Source organism: Rhamphochromis longiceps, linkage group LG13 (assembly GCF_057381845.1).
Source record: "Rhamphochromis longiceps isolate RC_006_pf linkage group LG13, R_longiceps_female_GT1.1, whole genome shotgun sequence".
Taxonomy (NCBI): Eukaryota; Metazoa; Chordata; class Actinopteri; order Cichliformes; family Cichlidae; genus Rhamphochromis; species Rhamphochromis longiceps.
The window spans coordinates 8,406,655-8,423,719 of NC_140569.1; the positions used below are offsets into that span (position 1 = coordinate 8,406,655).

The 17,065-nt window shown below is 39.2% G+C and overlaps 1 protein-coding gene across 4 annotated transcripts in view; it reads right to left on the reverse strand.

Moving 5' to 3' along the window:
- Positions 1 to 8,835: 8,835 nt before the first annotated feature.
- Positions 8,836 to 17,065, reverse strand: part of abch1 (ATP-binding cassette, sub-family H, member 1) — a 33,626-nt gene continuing 25,396 nt past the window's right edge. For all 4 annotated transcript variants that reach the window (XM_085427347.1, XM_085427351.1, XM_085427349.1 and 1 more), the window contains exons 18-20: positions 15,342 to 15,501; positions 14,044 to 14,148; positions 8,836 to 12,266 (exon numbers count right to left, since the gene is read on the reverse strand). In XM_085427347.1, coding sequence (XP_085283473.1) covers positions 12,160 to 12,266; positions 14,044 to 14,148; positions 15,342 to 15,501 — 372 coding nt within the window. In that variant the 3' untranslated portion in view covers positions 8,836 to 12,159. The remainder of the gene's footprint in view (positions 12,267 to 14,043; positions 14,149 to 15,341; positions 15,502 to 17,065) is intronic.

Here is a 17,065-nt window from a genome sequence, read left to right on the forward strand (position 1 = left end):
GGTAAAGAATTAAGAAATTTTAAATCCGGATTTGACCCGGATAAATATTTTTTTTAAAAAAGGATTTAAAAATTAGGAAAATGCATGATAAAAAGACTGAACAACAAAAAAAAAAAACTTATAAAAAACTTATAGTAAAGAAAACTTATTTCTTCCAGCATCTTTGTAATCTGCACCATTGTACATATAAATATACTATACATGTTACTATTGTCTGTGTCATGTCGCTGTCTGAACCAGAGCCCAGTTCCTTGTATGTGTACACATACTTTACCAGTAAAGCTGCTTTTGATTCTGATTCAGTTTAAAGAGACCGTTTAAAGACAGTTTACATGAAGAAATGAGCAAAACCAAAAATCTGACTGATATAAATGCAGGCAGTAAGAAACTTCAATAAGCAATACAAAAAATGATGAGCAAGTGATTAAATAAAGATGATACCAAATAAAGACGGAGATGAACAAAACAATGGTAAACGGCCTGTATTTATATAGCGCTTTTACTAGTCCCTAAGGACCCCAAAGCGCTTTACATATCCAGTCATCCACCCATTCACACACACATTCACACACACTGGTGATGGCAAGCTGCATTGTAGCCACAGCCACCCTGGGGCGCACTGACAGAGGCGAGGCTGCCGGACACTGGCGCCACCGGGCCCTCTGACCACCACCAGTAGGCAACGGGTGAAGTGTCTTGCCCAAGGACACAACGACCGAGACTGTCCAAGCTGGGGCTCGAACCGGCAACCTTCCGATTACAAGGCGAACTCCCAACTCTTGAGCCACGATCGCCCCCAATGAAACACTTTAAATAAGCTCTGATTTTTAACTGTAATGAGAGAAGAAAAATGTAGTCTCCTGACCTCTGCTTCTTCTGCTGGTTGAATCAGAGACGATGGCTGCTTTTTTTACTACAGAGGATTTTTTTTTTTTTTAAAGTACATTTATTGGCATTTATACTTAAGCGTCTCACCACAACTAATCAAGTGCAAGTTTCACTAAACGAGCAGAATGTTGCTGTTTCTGTGTTCTGCTACTGAATGTTTTGACAGAGTTTGACCCCGGCTTCAGGTTCATGACACAATCTGGGTTTTCAGCCTCTATCTTGATGCTGTTTTGGAAACAAAAAGTGGATTAAAATAACTTTTTCATATGTTAGCCAAAAACTTATTTTGGCATCAATCTCCTCAGTTACAGCCACATAAACATATCTGTTTCCGTCCTTCCTTAATTAACTTGATACACAACCTCAGAATGATCTAAGCGCCCTAAATCTGAGCAAAAGCATCTGCTCTCATCCCATGTGATGCTGACCGTGGACAAAGTGTGTGGGATTGCACTAAGGCCAGTCTGTTCTCAGGGAGCATTTTATCCTTTGTTGTTGTTGTGCGATCAGACCAAAACATAGCAACTGCTGGGCTGTGTTCAGCTGCACAAGGCTGCATGGAGAAGTCTTCACTAGTGTGACAGGATTATGTGATAGAAACATGCTGTGCTCATGGGTAGCCAAATATTAAATAACACTACTGTCCTGTGTTTGAGGGGCCGGGCTAAGCACTGTTGTCATGCTGCCATGGTGACAGTAACCATGCACAGGGTAATGTTTACAGAATGTTTAGCATATCACAAAGCAACACATAGAGTGAATCAGTGTGTGTGCGCTTGTGTGTGTGAGTGTGCTGGTATTACGAGACTGAGGACTTTTGTAACTGGTAGGTTTCAGAATTGCTTTGAGAGAGAGAGAGAGAGAGTGTGTGTGTGTGTGTGTGTGTGTGTGTGTGTGTGTGTGTGTGTGTGTGTGTGTGTGTGTGTGTGTGTGTGTGTGTGTGTGTGTGTGTGTGCTTTACTTTGTGTATTTGATTAACAAAACTGAAGGCGATTGCTCATATTGTCAAAGGATGAAGTGTGGAATTGGCTCTGCCTAACAACGCTGCTTTGTCCCACTGAAGAACCAAATATTATAATTATACAGCAACATTTCTGAGAGTGATTGAGAAACTTTAATGTGCGCTATTACATACAGTATAAAGTAGCATGCACAGTAATTTACTCCAGATGTAAATGAACCAAACTGAAACTCCTCACTGAGAAGGGCTGAGAAGAGATGCCATCTTTCTTGATGGGATTTCAAAATGAAAGCCCCCTGTCTGCATGCATTTTAATATGGTAAAAATACAAGCCACAAAGAATATTTTATACAGCACTTCGAATTGTCGGTAAGACTAGAAAAGTGCATTATAAATGCAGTCCATTTAAAGTTTAGGTTATGTCTTGTAACCTTTAGTGTGTTGTACTTTTTAAACTCCTTGTGGTCTAGTTTAGAAATTAAAGTTACCAAAGCAAGAGGCAATGGGAAAACATCATTTTCTGTCTTAGCTGTCAGCGCGTCATTTGACTGAAATGCATTTGCATCTGAAACGGTGGATGTATGGTTGGACTTATTAAAATTTTGCTGTTAGATAACCAGATAATGTTTAACTCCATAAAAACTTCAGTGGTTGTATATTTACTGCAGAACATATTCACGAGATGATATTAACTTCTATGCACGCTTTATAGATGGCATTGTAGATCTTTGTATACACAACTGGAAATATACACTCACCAGTCGCTTTTTTAGGTACAGCTGTTCAGCTTGGCAATGCAGTCATCTAGTTAGCCAATCACATCGCAGCAACTGCATGTAGGCATGTAGACATAGTCAAGACAGCCTGCTGAAGTTCAAGCCAAGCGTCAGAATGCGGAAGAAATGGGATTTATGTGACTTTGACCATGGTATGGTTGTTTGTACCAGATAGGCTGGTCTGGGTATTTCACTGTTGATCTATTAGGATTTTCCCAGACACCCTTCTCTAGTGTTTTCTGATAATGGTCCAAAAAAGAGAAAATATCCAGTTAGAAGCAGTTCTCTGAGTGAAAGGGTGGTGTTGATGCTAGAGATCAGAGGAGAATGGGCAGAAGGTTTGGGGCAAGGAAGGCAGCAGCAGCAGCAGCAACTCTAATAGCCACTTGTTACAACCAAGGTATGGAGAAGAGGATCTATGAAGGCACAACATATTGAGTCTTCCTGTCAGCTGAGAAAAGCAAACTTGCATGTGCTCACCAAAATTGGACAACAGAAGATTAGAAAAAAATGTTACCTGGCATGATGATTCTTTATTTATGCTGCGATATTTACATGGTAGGGTCAGAATTTGGCACAAATAACATGATAGCATGGATCCACAGCTCAAGCTACTGTTAGTGGTATTATGATGTGGAGGATATTTTCTTGACATATTTTGGGCCCCTTAACACCAAATGAGCCACAGCCTATCTGTGTGTTATTGCTGACCATGCCCATCCCTTTAGGACCACAGTGTACCCATCATCTGATGACTGTTTCCAGCAGGGTTATGTACCATGTCATAAAGTTTGACTCAAACAGACAATGGATTCACTGTATTCAAATAGCCTCCACAGTCACCAGATTTCAGACCAGCAGAGTAGCTTTGGAATGTGGTGAAAGAGGAGACTGACTTCATAAATGCCCAGCCGATAAATCTGTGTGATACTGTTATGTCAATATAGACCAAAATGTCCAGGGACGCTCCCGGCACCTTGTTGAATCTATGCAGTAAAAACTGAAACTGCCCTAAAGTCAAAAAGGGTCCAACCTGTACCTAATGAAGTGGCAGGCATGGGTGGATAGGGCTATTAAAGCCAAACTAGAAAGGTTCCAGGCCTTTTGTATCTCATGCTATGAATAGAACACAATGCTGCGTTGTCTATGAATCTGACCGTGTGGAAAACTTTTTTGTGAACTAGTGAAACTTCCTCACATTCACACACTATAAATCACAATGTACCTTCCTCTAGTTCTTAGATCATTTGAAACAATGATACAAACGTGCATACAGTCTCACTCTCTGAATGACTTGTGCAGCACTGAAACCGAAGCTACTGAAGAGTCCCTGATATGATAACAACATTTCAGATCTGGCTTCCCACTGGTCTCGCAGAGATCAAACATGATGACTTAGACCTTTTCAAAGTGATTTAGTAGCGATGTGAGTGATTTATTGGCTTATTACAGACCACAGATTAACAAAGCACTGAACAAAGTGCTGAAACTCGGGAATGAATGTCTCGATCTCCTTCTGTACCTAAATAAGTGAACTTAAATTTTTTTATTCTTTTTTTTCTTTTCTTTTTTTGTACAGATGTAATTTACCCGACATCTGTTTTAAATCAACAGGAAAATTGAATGGGTAGATCCACAGACGACGCCTTCAGTTCAGCTTTTTATAGCCTCTGTAAACCAATACATTAACTACTGTACAGTATGCACATTGATAAGTAATATCTATTTGACAAGACATAAGACATTTCCTCCAACAGACGATGCCATTTTCTGCTGTAACTATCTCTTCTGTGCACTCTTCCAGAGTTTGATGCAACTGATAGCGGTTAATGCAGCTTTTATTTGGTTTAATCTGTTCTGGGTTTGCTGATTGTGTCCCATTTGAGGGGATGAAATCATCCCCCACATGATTGCATCCCCTTAAATCATAACTTTTATTGCCACGTGCACCACTAGCATGCAGTGCGCTGTATTTCTCCTGGTTTATTGCCCCTTTGTTAAATGGGACAGCAGTTAATTTGATGCAAGGCTTCGTTTCAAACTAACTTCAACTACACCGTGATGTTTTCAGGAAGAGTAAAAAATGGAACGTTTTTTGAGAATAAACATATGACGAGTCTCAAAATGATTAGAAGTAATGTCATCCAGATGTGTACAGTTGTAACCTGAATTTTCCTTCATCAGTTTCTTCATCAGTTACATCAGTTTCCCAGAGAGCCTTTTTACCATGCTCGTCTCCTACTGTTGCAAATTTGTTTGTGCATTTGTTCACATTGCACCATATATATGTATATTTGTGAGTCAGTTGCATCGGCATGACAACACAAACGCTTAGAGTTGATTTAAGTGTCATTGAGTGTAATTGCAGAGTCACTGACAGTAATTAGGTAGCACACCAAGCTCACCAACGCCTGTAATAGAGTGTAGAGAGACAACCAGTCTCTTATTTCACACTGAACTGAAGGACTGTTTTAATAGCAGCCTGTCAGTAAGGCTGTTATCTGTTTTCCAGAGGTTGCATTATGAGGTGTACAGCCTGGTTGAAATGTTAGATTTAGAGCAGCATGAGTGCACAGAAGCAGTTAAGACATGGCAAAGAGAATTGCGTGGGGATTTTCACAACTGAAACTGCATGCACATAAGCACACAAGCACATGTGGTAAATTTTAAACAGTCAACATGAAGCATTTCTTGAAGGAAACATCATTTATTTTTATATGTAAACACAGATCATAAGTCATTAGAACTACTAGTACTACTAATAATAATAACGGGAAGAAGAAGACAACTGATTTTTTTTAAGATGAACAATTTTTTTCAGTATTAATATCTGAATTTTGGCTCCATTTATCTTTTGATTAGGGTTTTAGTTAATATTGGGTGTAATTAAATATGTTCAGGTTTACTCTGCAAATTTTTCAATACCTGTTGCCATTTAATTTCACCTTCCATGTGAAGAAGTCATCTGAGACCCTCAGTCACAGACTGCGCACACATACACTCACAGGTCTCTTTGTTAGATATCTAATCAGCCAACGACATGGCAGAAACTCATCATTTGCCTGCAGACATGATGAAAATGATCTACGGAAGTTCAAACAAAGCATCAGAAAGGAACAAAGCTAATTTAAGTGACTTTGAATGCGGCATGGTTGTTGGTGCCAGAAGGGCCAGTCTGAGTATTTCAGGAATTGCTGATCTACTGGGATTTTCCCACACTACCATCTCTCGTGTGTACAGTGAGCATGGCCAAAATAAGAGAAAATATCCAGCGAGCAGCAGTTCGTTGAGTGAAAATGACTTGTTGATGCCAGAGATCAGAGGAGAATGGTCAGGCGACGTCAAGCTGACAGGAAGGCAACTGTGACTCAAAAAAGCACACTGGATACAACCCAGATATGCAGAAGAGCATTAAGTCAAACACAATACGCTGAACTTTGAAGCACAGGGTGCCGTTCTTGTCAGCTAAGAACAGGAAATTGAACCTACAATTCACTTTGACTCACCAAAATTGGACAATAGAAGATTGGAAAAACCTTGGCTGGTCTGATGAGTCTCACTTCTACTGAGACATTCAGAGAGTCGGGACAGAATTAAGCAAAAACTACACAAAAGCATCAAGAGTATGAACAGTTCAGACAGCTGCTGGTGGTGTAATATTGAGGAGCTCTTAGTACCAACAGAGCATTATTAAAATATTACAGTCTACCTGAGTGTTATGAACGCAGTGTCTTCTGATAGTGCCTTCCAGCAGGATAAATCGACTGCCACAAAGCTCAGATCATTGCCTCCACGGCCATCAGATTTCAGTCCAATAGAGCACCTTTGGGATGTGTTGAGCATCATGGATTTGTAGCCAAAATTTCTGAGGAATGTTTCCAGGACTGTCTTGTATTTGTGACATGAAGAATTAAGGCACAGTCCAACCCTGTGCAGAAAGGTGTACCTAATAAAGAGTCCACTGGCTGTATATTAAGCATCAAGAACAACTCCGCTCATAGAGTTCACTCTGTCTTGAATGGAATCCTCATTTTCCCAACAAACTGCACAACAATAGAAAAATGCAAAAGTCTGCTAAGGGCATCGGACCCTGTTGTTGTCCAAAAACATATCCGCACTGTTGCACAATGCAACGATTTTATTTTTATTCTTTGAACTCCTGAAAAACAACAGTGCTACTGATTTACACTGGAGAAAATATACTGTCTCACTGTTTTAGGAAGAGAGAACCTTTTTAAGATACATTTTATAGACTTCAAGTAAGTGAGTCTGGGTTGGGACTAAGTGTGACAGACAGGAGAGGCGAGATGAAAAGTGCTGAGAGATGAACTAATGCAATGTTGAGTTTGGCATCCCATGAGATTTGTTTTTCAGCCTGGCAGCGTGTGCTCACCTAAAGCAAATATATCAAACAATGACAGCTTTTTGTGTCAAAGCCCAGTTATGTAATATATGGTGCAGAGCCAAAAAAACATCCATTGCGAGCAGAAATAAGGAAATGTGCACACCGAAGAAAAACAGTGTTAATGCTGATGTTCGTGTTTGAAAAGAGGATGAATGCAGAAAACTGTCAAGGCTTAAAGTCAAGGCTTAAAGTCACGTCTTAAGTCGTGTCCCGGACAAATATTTTGAGTTGTATTACAAAATATGTATTTTGTGTTTGTTTGTTTGTTTTCTGCAGTTGTGTAAATACACTTTTTCCTTTGTGCACAAACGTGGCTTCAAGATAGTGCGCTGACAGCTCATACACAATAATTATGTTTGAATGTGTTTAATGAAAGAAACATTTGTGCCCAGGTCGTAAACCCACACAAGCATGCACAGACCCCATATCTCCCATAAACATGAACAATGGGCCATGAGGCATGCTTACCACACATAGTCATGTTCCATCACTTCAGAGGAGGAAATGCATTAAATTCCCAGCCTAACCCCAACCCTTGGGCTTTGATCATATATTTTTCTTATGTTTCTAGTCCCCAAAAGTTGAGTCCCCTCAATGCGACTGAATAAACAAACAAAAGCACTAATAACATTAATCTGACGCAAACAAAGGCACACAGAGTTCAAACAGTCAAGCAGTCAGATAAGAATACAAGACGCAGTGCGGTCCTCTCCATCACTAAGGTAACAAACACAATGACGCAACTATGAAGTCATCAAATAAATCCATCGTGCATGGCCTCCGGGTGTTTATCGTAACCACAGGAATTGCGGGGATTTTATAGGCATCGAGTGAAATCTGGCATGGCTCCAATATTCAGAAGGAGGAGACAAAGAGAGGATTTTTCAGACGAGTTTATTGTCTGAGAATACATGAATGCAGACACGCTTGTCCACTTTCACAGTGCATAAATGTCACAACACAGGAGTATAAATGCTTTACATGCCCTTTAGGGAGAGACAGCGGAGGTAGAGTTTGGAGCAGAGAGGATGTGATTCAACCTGGCAGCACAAACCTTCATAACATTGTTTATATGAACTGCAATACTCCAACTACAAAAAGACTAAACTCTGAATAAGACTTGGCTGCTTCTAATCATGCTATCAAGGTGAACTGAAGAAAACTTTCAGACTTATATTCACTGAAAAAAATTGTTTAAAATTTCTTAACAACATAAAATATTTTTGATAAGATCATCAGCGATTACATTTGCTTGGGTGTTCGACACTCATAGTTCAGCTAATCTGCTTTCTGAGGGCATTACGGGTGTTTGGTCAGATCTGGCTGATGGTGGCTTGGCAACACAGACAAACAACACAACAAATGTAGTGATTTGACTGCAAAAAACTCAATTGCAACACGTACGATTTGCGCAACCACTTCTTGTCGTTCCCTCAAAATGAAAAAAAAAAGAGATAAACTGGCTTATCGAGATTAACTGAGAAAACACATTTTCAGAATAGGGAAATCGGACATTTCAAGGACACAAGCAGCCGTTACTCTCCGCAGGGTACACCACAAAGCTGCGCAGGCTGCAGTAAGGCATAGCAGTAGTTCAGCTAAATGCTGAAATTAATAACAAAGCAATGAAAAATGCAGATCTCTTGGTGGCGCAGAACTAAAGGTCAGTGAATGTTGTGCTGCATCCATCTTGTCTAAAATACTTAACCTTTTCATGCATGAATTATGACAACCTCAATCAGGATTATATCTTTTAGCATTTTTAGTAATCTTTAGGCATGAAAGGATGAATAAAAATACTTGAGAAAAAAATTCTGATTGAGGTTGTCATAATTCATGCATGACAGGGTTTAATAACAATAATTACAATGAAACACGTCATACATCTATAGTAACATTGAACAACCAGTGGGTGGCAGGGTATGGAGTGACACATCAGTGTCCAATGCAGAGGTTTATGTGCAAGTATACCACCAACATGACACAAATACAAGAAAACAGCCTTTGAATAGCTGTCCACTGTAGTGACCACTATGCGTGAAAGGGTTAATTTGATATGCTTGTTCTTGTGGTGTCGTTAGTATTATAGAACCAATACAGGAGAATCCCCATAGCTCATTTAAATCAGAATCTTTAGTTGGATCATTGCAGTTCATGTAAATCATAAGATGCAAAGACATGCAGGCTTTTGCTCAGATGTTTGCGTTTACATATTATTTAGCTGTAGGTACTGGAGTGTGGGAAAGTAAATGTAAGTAGTGAACACAAGATTATGACTCAGTAATCGATTCAAAGCACTTTTGAACAAAAATCAGAAATTTTACACAGATCAAACTGAGTTTTTGGCAACAATATATCAGCTTTCCAAGAACAAACAAAACAAAACAAAAGCATTTTCACAGAATCAGCAACAGTTTTACACGAGCTGTACCAATTTTACCACCACTTTAACATGATTTTATATAGAGACACATTATCGTGTGATGAAAGTCAACTGAGGCACAGAGGTAAGAATATGAACAGAGCTACAGTATATCCTCACAGTCCATTTAGAAATCCTCTGAACATAATAGAAAGCTGTTTAAATAAGATGAATACGTCAACGCTCCCCTATTTCTACCAATCAAGAACACAATGTCCCATAAAATGTGCGACAGGAACACTGATGAATGTACAGCAGAGCAGCAAGAGCAGATTTACAGTGCAAGAAAATCTCAGTACACAGCATGGTGTATGCACATCATCATTAAGCCATAATGTAAGCCAACACAAAGCAAGCAGAGGGACTTACAATCATTTAGATTCATTATTTATCTTGTTAAAGGACATATTAATGATATAACTGCCATTACCAGCACTGTTGCATCATGGGTAAAAAACCAACCAACATTATGCATCAGTATGTGTTTTTAGATCAACAGGATGGAAACAAAAACTGGGTAAAAAGTAAAATCTGATTTATTAAACATTAATGAATGTAAACATTTCGAAATCTTAGACTGGCACGACATGTAATGCTGGTTTGGTGCTTTTGCAGCACTGTGGGTCTCTCAAAGGTTTTTACATTTAAAGAAACACGTTGATATTTTGAGAAAATAGATAAAATGATTTTTACCAATGTCACTTCTTAAAAAGCTCTTGAACAGCAAAAAAATACTTGTGGTTGAATAGGTCCTTATTTTTATTTTAGTTCAGTCATTTAGTTATATTTTTTTGATGAACCAAAACATGTATTAACCTTTAAATATTTTTGTGTTTTTTTTTAATTGGGCAGGTTGTTTTACCCTTTCCTGTATTAGCGTTAAGCTAAGCCAACGGTTTACATCTTCCCCTATTATTAGGCCACCAGAAAGTCAAACTATTCCTCTGAAGACATGATGCTATGGGTAAAGGCAGACAGCTCACTGGTTTACACTTAAGTTATTCTTCTGCAGTGAATCTATGCAGACACTACGATGTAGCGTACACAAGTGGCCCACATGGTTTTCCAGCATTTACACTTGCCCTTGCATTAGTGTGACATATAATTACATTGTTGGGGAGGTGCACATCAGGTTATTGTGCATGGTTTCTGGTTATGATGCACCTATGATGTAGATTTAAGACAGAAAAATAAACAACCTGTGAGATATAGGCATGTCTTGTTTTAAAATTGTTTTTCTCATTGTTTATTCTAACCTCTAATTGGAAACACACCCTCCAAAACAAAGAGTGGTATCTGTTGTAGGATGTCAAAGCACCCCCAAAGTCAAAATTAAAATTTCTTCATTACAGTTTACTTCTACATAAAAAAGGAAGGAAAACCAAGCTTTCTGACTATAAACACCTTATTTCTGCATTTTCATTTGATTTTTCTTCCCTTTTTTTTCCTCCCTAATTTCCATAGCATGTTTAATTCAAAGCAGAATTACTCCTGTGTGCTTTTAATCTGTATTATTCTTAAAGAAAGATTAATAAAAAGTCTGAGCAAATAAAAAGTCTGTGTAAAAAATAGAGTTGTATGGATTAGGACAGCTATATACCAGCGAAAGGGAATCTGTCCAAGAACCTCCACTCTGTCCAGCAAAGTAGAGAGAAATAATAATTAAAAAACAGATACAGTACCAATACTTTCCCCATCACCAATCTCCTCCTAAAAGAGAAGCAGGCACACAAAAAAAGAGGAAACCTTCAGGCTGAATAATGCACCTCTACGTGACGATTTTTCAGCACCTGGTAACACGGTGAGATGAAACCACTTCCTGTCAAGTCATAACCAGACAGGACAAAAAGCTGAACGCAAACATCAAAAGCGAGCAAATAGAGAAGATGGTGTTTCTGTGGGTGAGAACCTTCTGAGCAACATGATGCAATCAGCACTTTAAAACTAGTCCCACGACATTATGCAACAATCCTCCACTCAGGTTCTCTGCTTGAAAAACATTTTCACATTTTCTTGTGGACAAAAAGCTTCTGTTGTGCTAAGATTCTTCTTTTTTATATAAACTTGAACAGATTTGTCTGTTTAATGCAAATATACACAGGATAGACAGTATATACTGCAAGGACAAAAAACAGTTACATTCACTCCCCCCCCCCCCCAAAAATGGGCTGCTCCACTTGATGTAATATAAAGTGTATTACAGAAAAATCTTTAGTAGCATTAAAGACTAAGGCCAAACAAAAATAATAACACGTGACCCTGAGCTGGTGCATGGCCGTTCAGATGGTGTTGAGTTAAAGAAGCTACAGATAGAATTGAAACAAACTAAAGGACCACACACGATACTTAAATAACATATTGTGCATGTAGATTTTCTACCTTGTGTATTTCTGTGTGCAGCATCCTAAATTCACACTTGCGTTTAAACAGGCCAAAGGCAACTGCTGCAGGTTCAGGCAGCTGGATAAGGGACCCCAGGAGTCTATGTTTGTAAGTGTGTGTGAGAGAGACATAATTTGGAGGAGAGCGACTGATGCATTCAACCCATCAAACTATTAAACCACAGTGAACCCCTCTCCTCCTTTTTCCCTCTTGCTGTTGCCCCAGTCCATCCACATGCAGGAGGCCCTGGTGAGTCGTTGACTTCAGGACTTCCCCTGACAGCTCCACCCCCCCATTCTGAGGGAGGCTCTGTGGGGTGAGGCTGTCACGTCCGCAGCTTCAGGATGACTGTCGCCAGGATGAGGAAGAAAGTGTTCCAGCCCAGGGTAACAGCGAAGCCTCGCCACACCATCATCCGAGACAAACCCCAGCCTGATGGGAAGATTTATATCTACAATTACTACATAGATTAAGAAAACAAAAGACAAAACAAGCAAAGAGTGGACACAGAAAAAGACAAGGTCGACGATTTCAGCACCAGATTTATGCAAACTGTGATCAAAAAGTTCTGAGACTGCACCTACAAGAAAGCAGAAACTCTACCCCCTCACTTCAAGGTTGTCTCTATATGCACTTATGTGTATTTCCCTGAGCTCGTGCCAATTTAAGATTTCTTTCTAACCACCCTTTTATTTGTGATTTGTGCAGAGAGCAAGCATCAGCTTCTGTACCCATTTGACTCTTCATGTTGAGGACCATCAATGGGAGCTGGGCTGCAACTCAGAGACGTGTCAGGCATGTCAGATCAATTGTGCAAAAAAGGAGCATGCTTTTACATTTTTTGTTAGATATATTTACAGTGTTGTGCACTGTGACACTGTCCAATGGGTCAGACTGCCAGTGGGAAGCTCTAATGGAACCTGTGTGTGACCTTTGATGAAATTCCCCCAAACTGTGGTATGCATCACCCACCCGGCTTAACAGATTGATCCCTGCAACTTCTTCCGACAAAATAAATACAAGTTGAAGGTTGTTGTTTTGCAAACGCACACCTGCAAGTGGTCAGAGTGGGCACGGAGAGATCAAAGACAGGGCAAGGCTGCTGAAAATCAGGGACAATTTTTGCTTTTTTTTTTAATAGCCGACAGTCTTTGAAGAATTTTATAGTTTTCCAAGACTTTAGTAAACTAACCCTTTATATCAATAAGAATAAGAAAGGGTTTACAAAAAGTGGACACAACGTGATGTGATTTAGAAATTTGTAACTTGTGTCTCTTTTTTTTCTGTCTATTAAAAAATTATCAATCAAAAAAAAAGAACTAAAGTGACTCACAGATGTAGCTTCAACTCATTTAAAGCTGACCTACTGTTAAATTTTCATGTCTGCTGGACTCTGTTAGAGTTGCTATGCATGTTTTAAAATAGACCTCAGAGCGCCCCTTAGTTTATCCTCGATTTGAAATAAGCTGTTGTAGCTCATTTTGCTTCATGCCAGTTTTCTTATAATGGGCTCCCCTTTGAAGGTGGGGGAAACCAAGTGTTTCGAGCAGACTCAAATTTTATCTCACAGGGATCTCTCATATATAAGCTGACCTCAGTATCTCAAAAAGGTTTTAGTACAAGCTACGACCCCTGGAAAAAAAATAAAATAAAACAAAGCATAATAGATTGATCTTAAATCTGGGTCTGCATTTATAGACAGGGACATCTTGTATGAGATTAAACAGTCATCAAGTCCAGTTAGCAAATGTGGCAGGATGAAGCTGCATTTTCCATGGTAAAAGAAAAGAAAGGTGGCAGTTCATTTCCTAAATTGAACTCTGACATTGTGGACTTGTCCCTGTGAGATTTTTTCCACCACATCTATACGATAAGGCCTTCAAACAGGAAATGGCTCCTCCGACTTCCTCTGTATCAAATAGCACAAGGGGAGCTTGTGCTGTCATCAAGTCTTATTGTTCAGAGGTCAACAGGAGGAGAAAAGATTGGAAGACAGATGAAACCACTACACCTCCTGAGAGATGAGTTACACTGGACCCAGAGCTGATTAATGATTTAGTCAACTGGCTCCGTTGTTCATAACGTAATCATCTGAGCCGTGCACACGCTGCTAACTCTTACACGCTACCAATATGCCATATGGTGCGCAGCAACAACACATGACGTTAAACTGTTGTTGTGTGTGATGTGTTCTGTGCATGAGCGTTACCTCTGTACATGATACAGCGAAGGGCTTCTGAGGCGTAGGTCTGAGGAAGGACCAGGCTAAGGTAGCGGAGAGGATACGGGATACATTCCACGGGCCAGATGATACCTACATGACAGGACAGAGAGGACAATGTGTCAGATGTGGGTAAGATATCATTTACACCTCCAGCAGGAATGCTTTGTGTCTAGATTCTGATAACAAGCAGGCTGTGAAGCATTAAAATAATCTGCCCTTTCTCTTGTTTTTTTTCTGTTTTTTTTCACATTCCAAATCAGGTTCAAAGTTCAGTCTGAGCAGCTGAAAAACTAATCTCACTTCACGGTGCATTTAGCAGCTCTTCTGCAGCAATCACTTCATAAGCACACAAATTTTGCTTTGAATTGCAGATGTTCAGAATTCCATCTTTTTCTAAGGAAGTCTGGACTCGGAGTTCAAAGATGGAAATATTGTGATATGGCTGGAAGATCCAGAGCAGAACAGCAACAGGATGAACACTGCAGTGGAGAGATTTTATTCACTGCTGTTTCCGTCCTTTTAGGCCACAGCATCAAAATAAGAAAAAGCCTTTAAAGAATTTCTTATTATTCTGTGTGGTCTGACATCACAGATGTATGCAGAGTAACTATTACATCCTCCAAAAATATCTTCAAAAATATCAGTTTCTTTACTCATGAATCATTAACTGGGACTTAATCAAAGGAATAACAAGCATGTCAAAATTATATCACAAATCTGATATGCCTCACACTGATATAAGAGCATTTTACACTTCATTGTATATTTCAGGCATGTTTTTCTTGTCTGCATGTTTTTTCACTGGATTTTGTTGTTGTTGTTTTACGTGGCCCTTGGGAAGACTAGCAACCAGTTTGTGCAACTGCAGGGCTGCTAACAAGAAGTCTGATATGATATGAAAACACTGGATGACTTAGTGTGCATAAGAAAAACCAAAATTAAAGAAAATCTGCTACAAATGATTAAACATCAGTGAGTTAGGCAGTGGGCTTTAGTCTTTGTAAGCTTATTTGCACATCAGTGTCAGCAAAGGATAAACACATTTCCCATAATGTATATATACAAAATATTACACATCCTCCTACAGCTTCTAAAGTTTTGAGCTTTTAATCCAAATAAAACCACCATTTATTTGCACTACCTACACAAATGCTTACACCCAGTTCACAACATCAAAGATGATTTAATCAGATTCTAATTCCCTGAGTCAGTGATGCTCAGACTCACACCTACTGTGCTTTTTAAGGCTTTTTACACTCACAACAGTAAATCTCACTGCTTACCACTAAGGATGAGATTGGGGTAGAAGATACCCAGAGCGGCCTGGTTGGCGCTCTGCTCGTCGTCGATTGCAGATGAGATTACGAGGCCAAATGAGATGCCTGTGACACCCTGCAGGACTATCAGAATTATGACGAGCACCAAGGACCCTTCGTTAGGGTTCTGCAAAGACAGAGAGAGAGAGAAAGAGATGAAGAGCAGGGGTAAGAAAAAGATAACAAGCTTGATTAAGTTGTGGGCATTTTAAATGCAAAGCTGCAGCAGACCTAACAGTTAAGAAAAATAGAGGGGAAGCTAGAACAAAGCAGTACTTCCAGCATCATAAACATGGGTAAGGGCCTTCCATCGAATTATTACTAAGACAGTGATGGAATTACTAAAAATCATATGGTTGGAAAAGAAAAATCTTCAACGACTAAGTGAGATAATTTTCTGCACAGTGTGAAGAAAACCTCTTTGCTAGGGTGCATAAAGATTGAACTCTGGATCAATGGGAAAAGGGAATAATCTCATATTTACGCTGTTCCGGACTGACTGGTGTATCAGCGTAAAAACAGAGGTGGATAAAGTGATGCACCTATTACGTCTACTTCCTGTGAGCCTCTCGGGGGCTGTGCTATGATCTGGGGTTGCTTCATTTTGTCAGGTCTAATTCAGCAACATTATGTACCCCAAAAATGAGGTGAGCTGACTGTCTGCATCTCATCATCAGTTCTGCTCTGCTTGGAAATAAATGTTGTAACATTGCATAAGGTCATCAAAATGATGCCACAGCTAATGTGCTGTGATTAAAGCTAAAGATGGTCAAGTATTCAATATTGTTTTAGCGAGCACAGTATTTCTTATCACAAGTAGAAAAAGCTGAATAAACACAGAGAAACTGCAGCATTACAACCAGATTTTTAAAACTTAGAAACAATGTAAGCTTTTCTTGTAAAATATATTACAATTGTCTGTCTGCTGGGAGTTTCTAAAACTATTTGAAGATGATAGTAGTTTTTTTTAAAAATGTTTGTGATGGTTTATGTTTGTGTCACAGAATTATTGATGAAGCTAAAGCCATGGAAAACCATGATATGATACATTTTAAAAAAGGAGCTGTGAAAGACGTTTGATGGACATGAAATTACACCAGCGCTTGCTGCATGCTCACTCCCGACATGATGTACAATCATCTTGTGTGGCTGTTAAAGGGGAATTCCACTATTTTATCATATCTGCATGGTCTGTGTGGAAAGAGAAGTCTGAAGATGAATAAATAAATAGAGGTGAGGAGTTAGAAAGAAATGAGATTGCAGGGCTGATCCTAATCTCTGTCTTAATCAGTTGAAAACTCTTTCCTAATGTGTAATAATTACGTTTTTAAGTTATGGTTGTTTTTTCCATCCCTGGACATTCAAGGCCATTTTAAGGAGTTTTAACATTTAGTTTCACCACAGATAACAAGGACAAATAGTTCTTACCCTGACTATACACCAGTGAAATGGTCCTGTGATGTTAATATGGGAAGTTATCATGCATTAAAGAGTGGTGTATAAAATCAGACACTGCAGAGAGGAGTTTAACTGTCCACCACATGTAACATATCAGAGTGCAATACTAAATCACCTGGGGCAACTTTGAATCAGTGGAATTTTTTTTAAATAACACAGGAAAAGACAAGAAGATGAGATGAAAAGAAAGCGGGGAAAAGATAAAAAAACAAAACAAAAAAAAACGTAGAAGC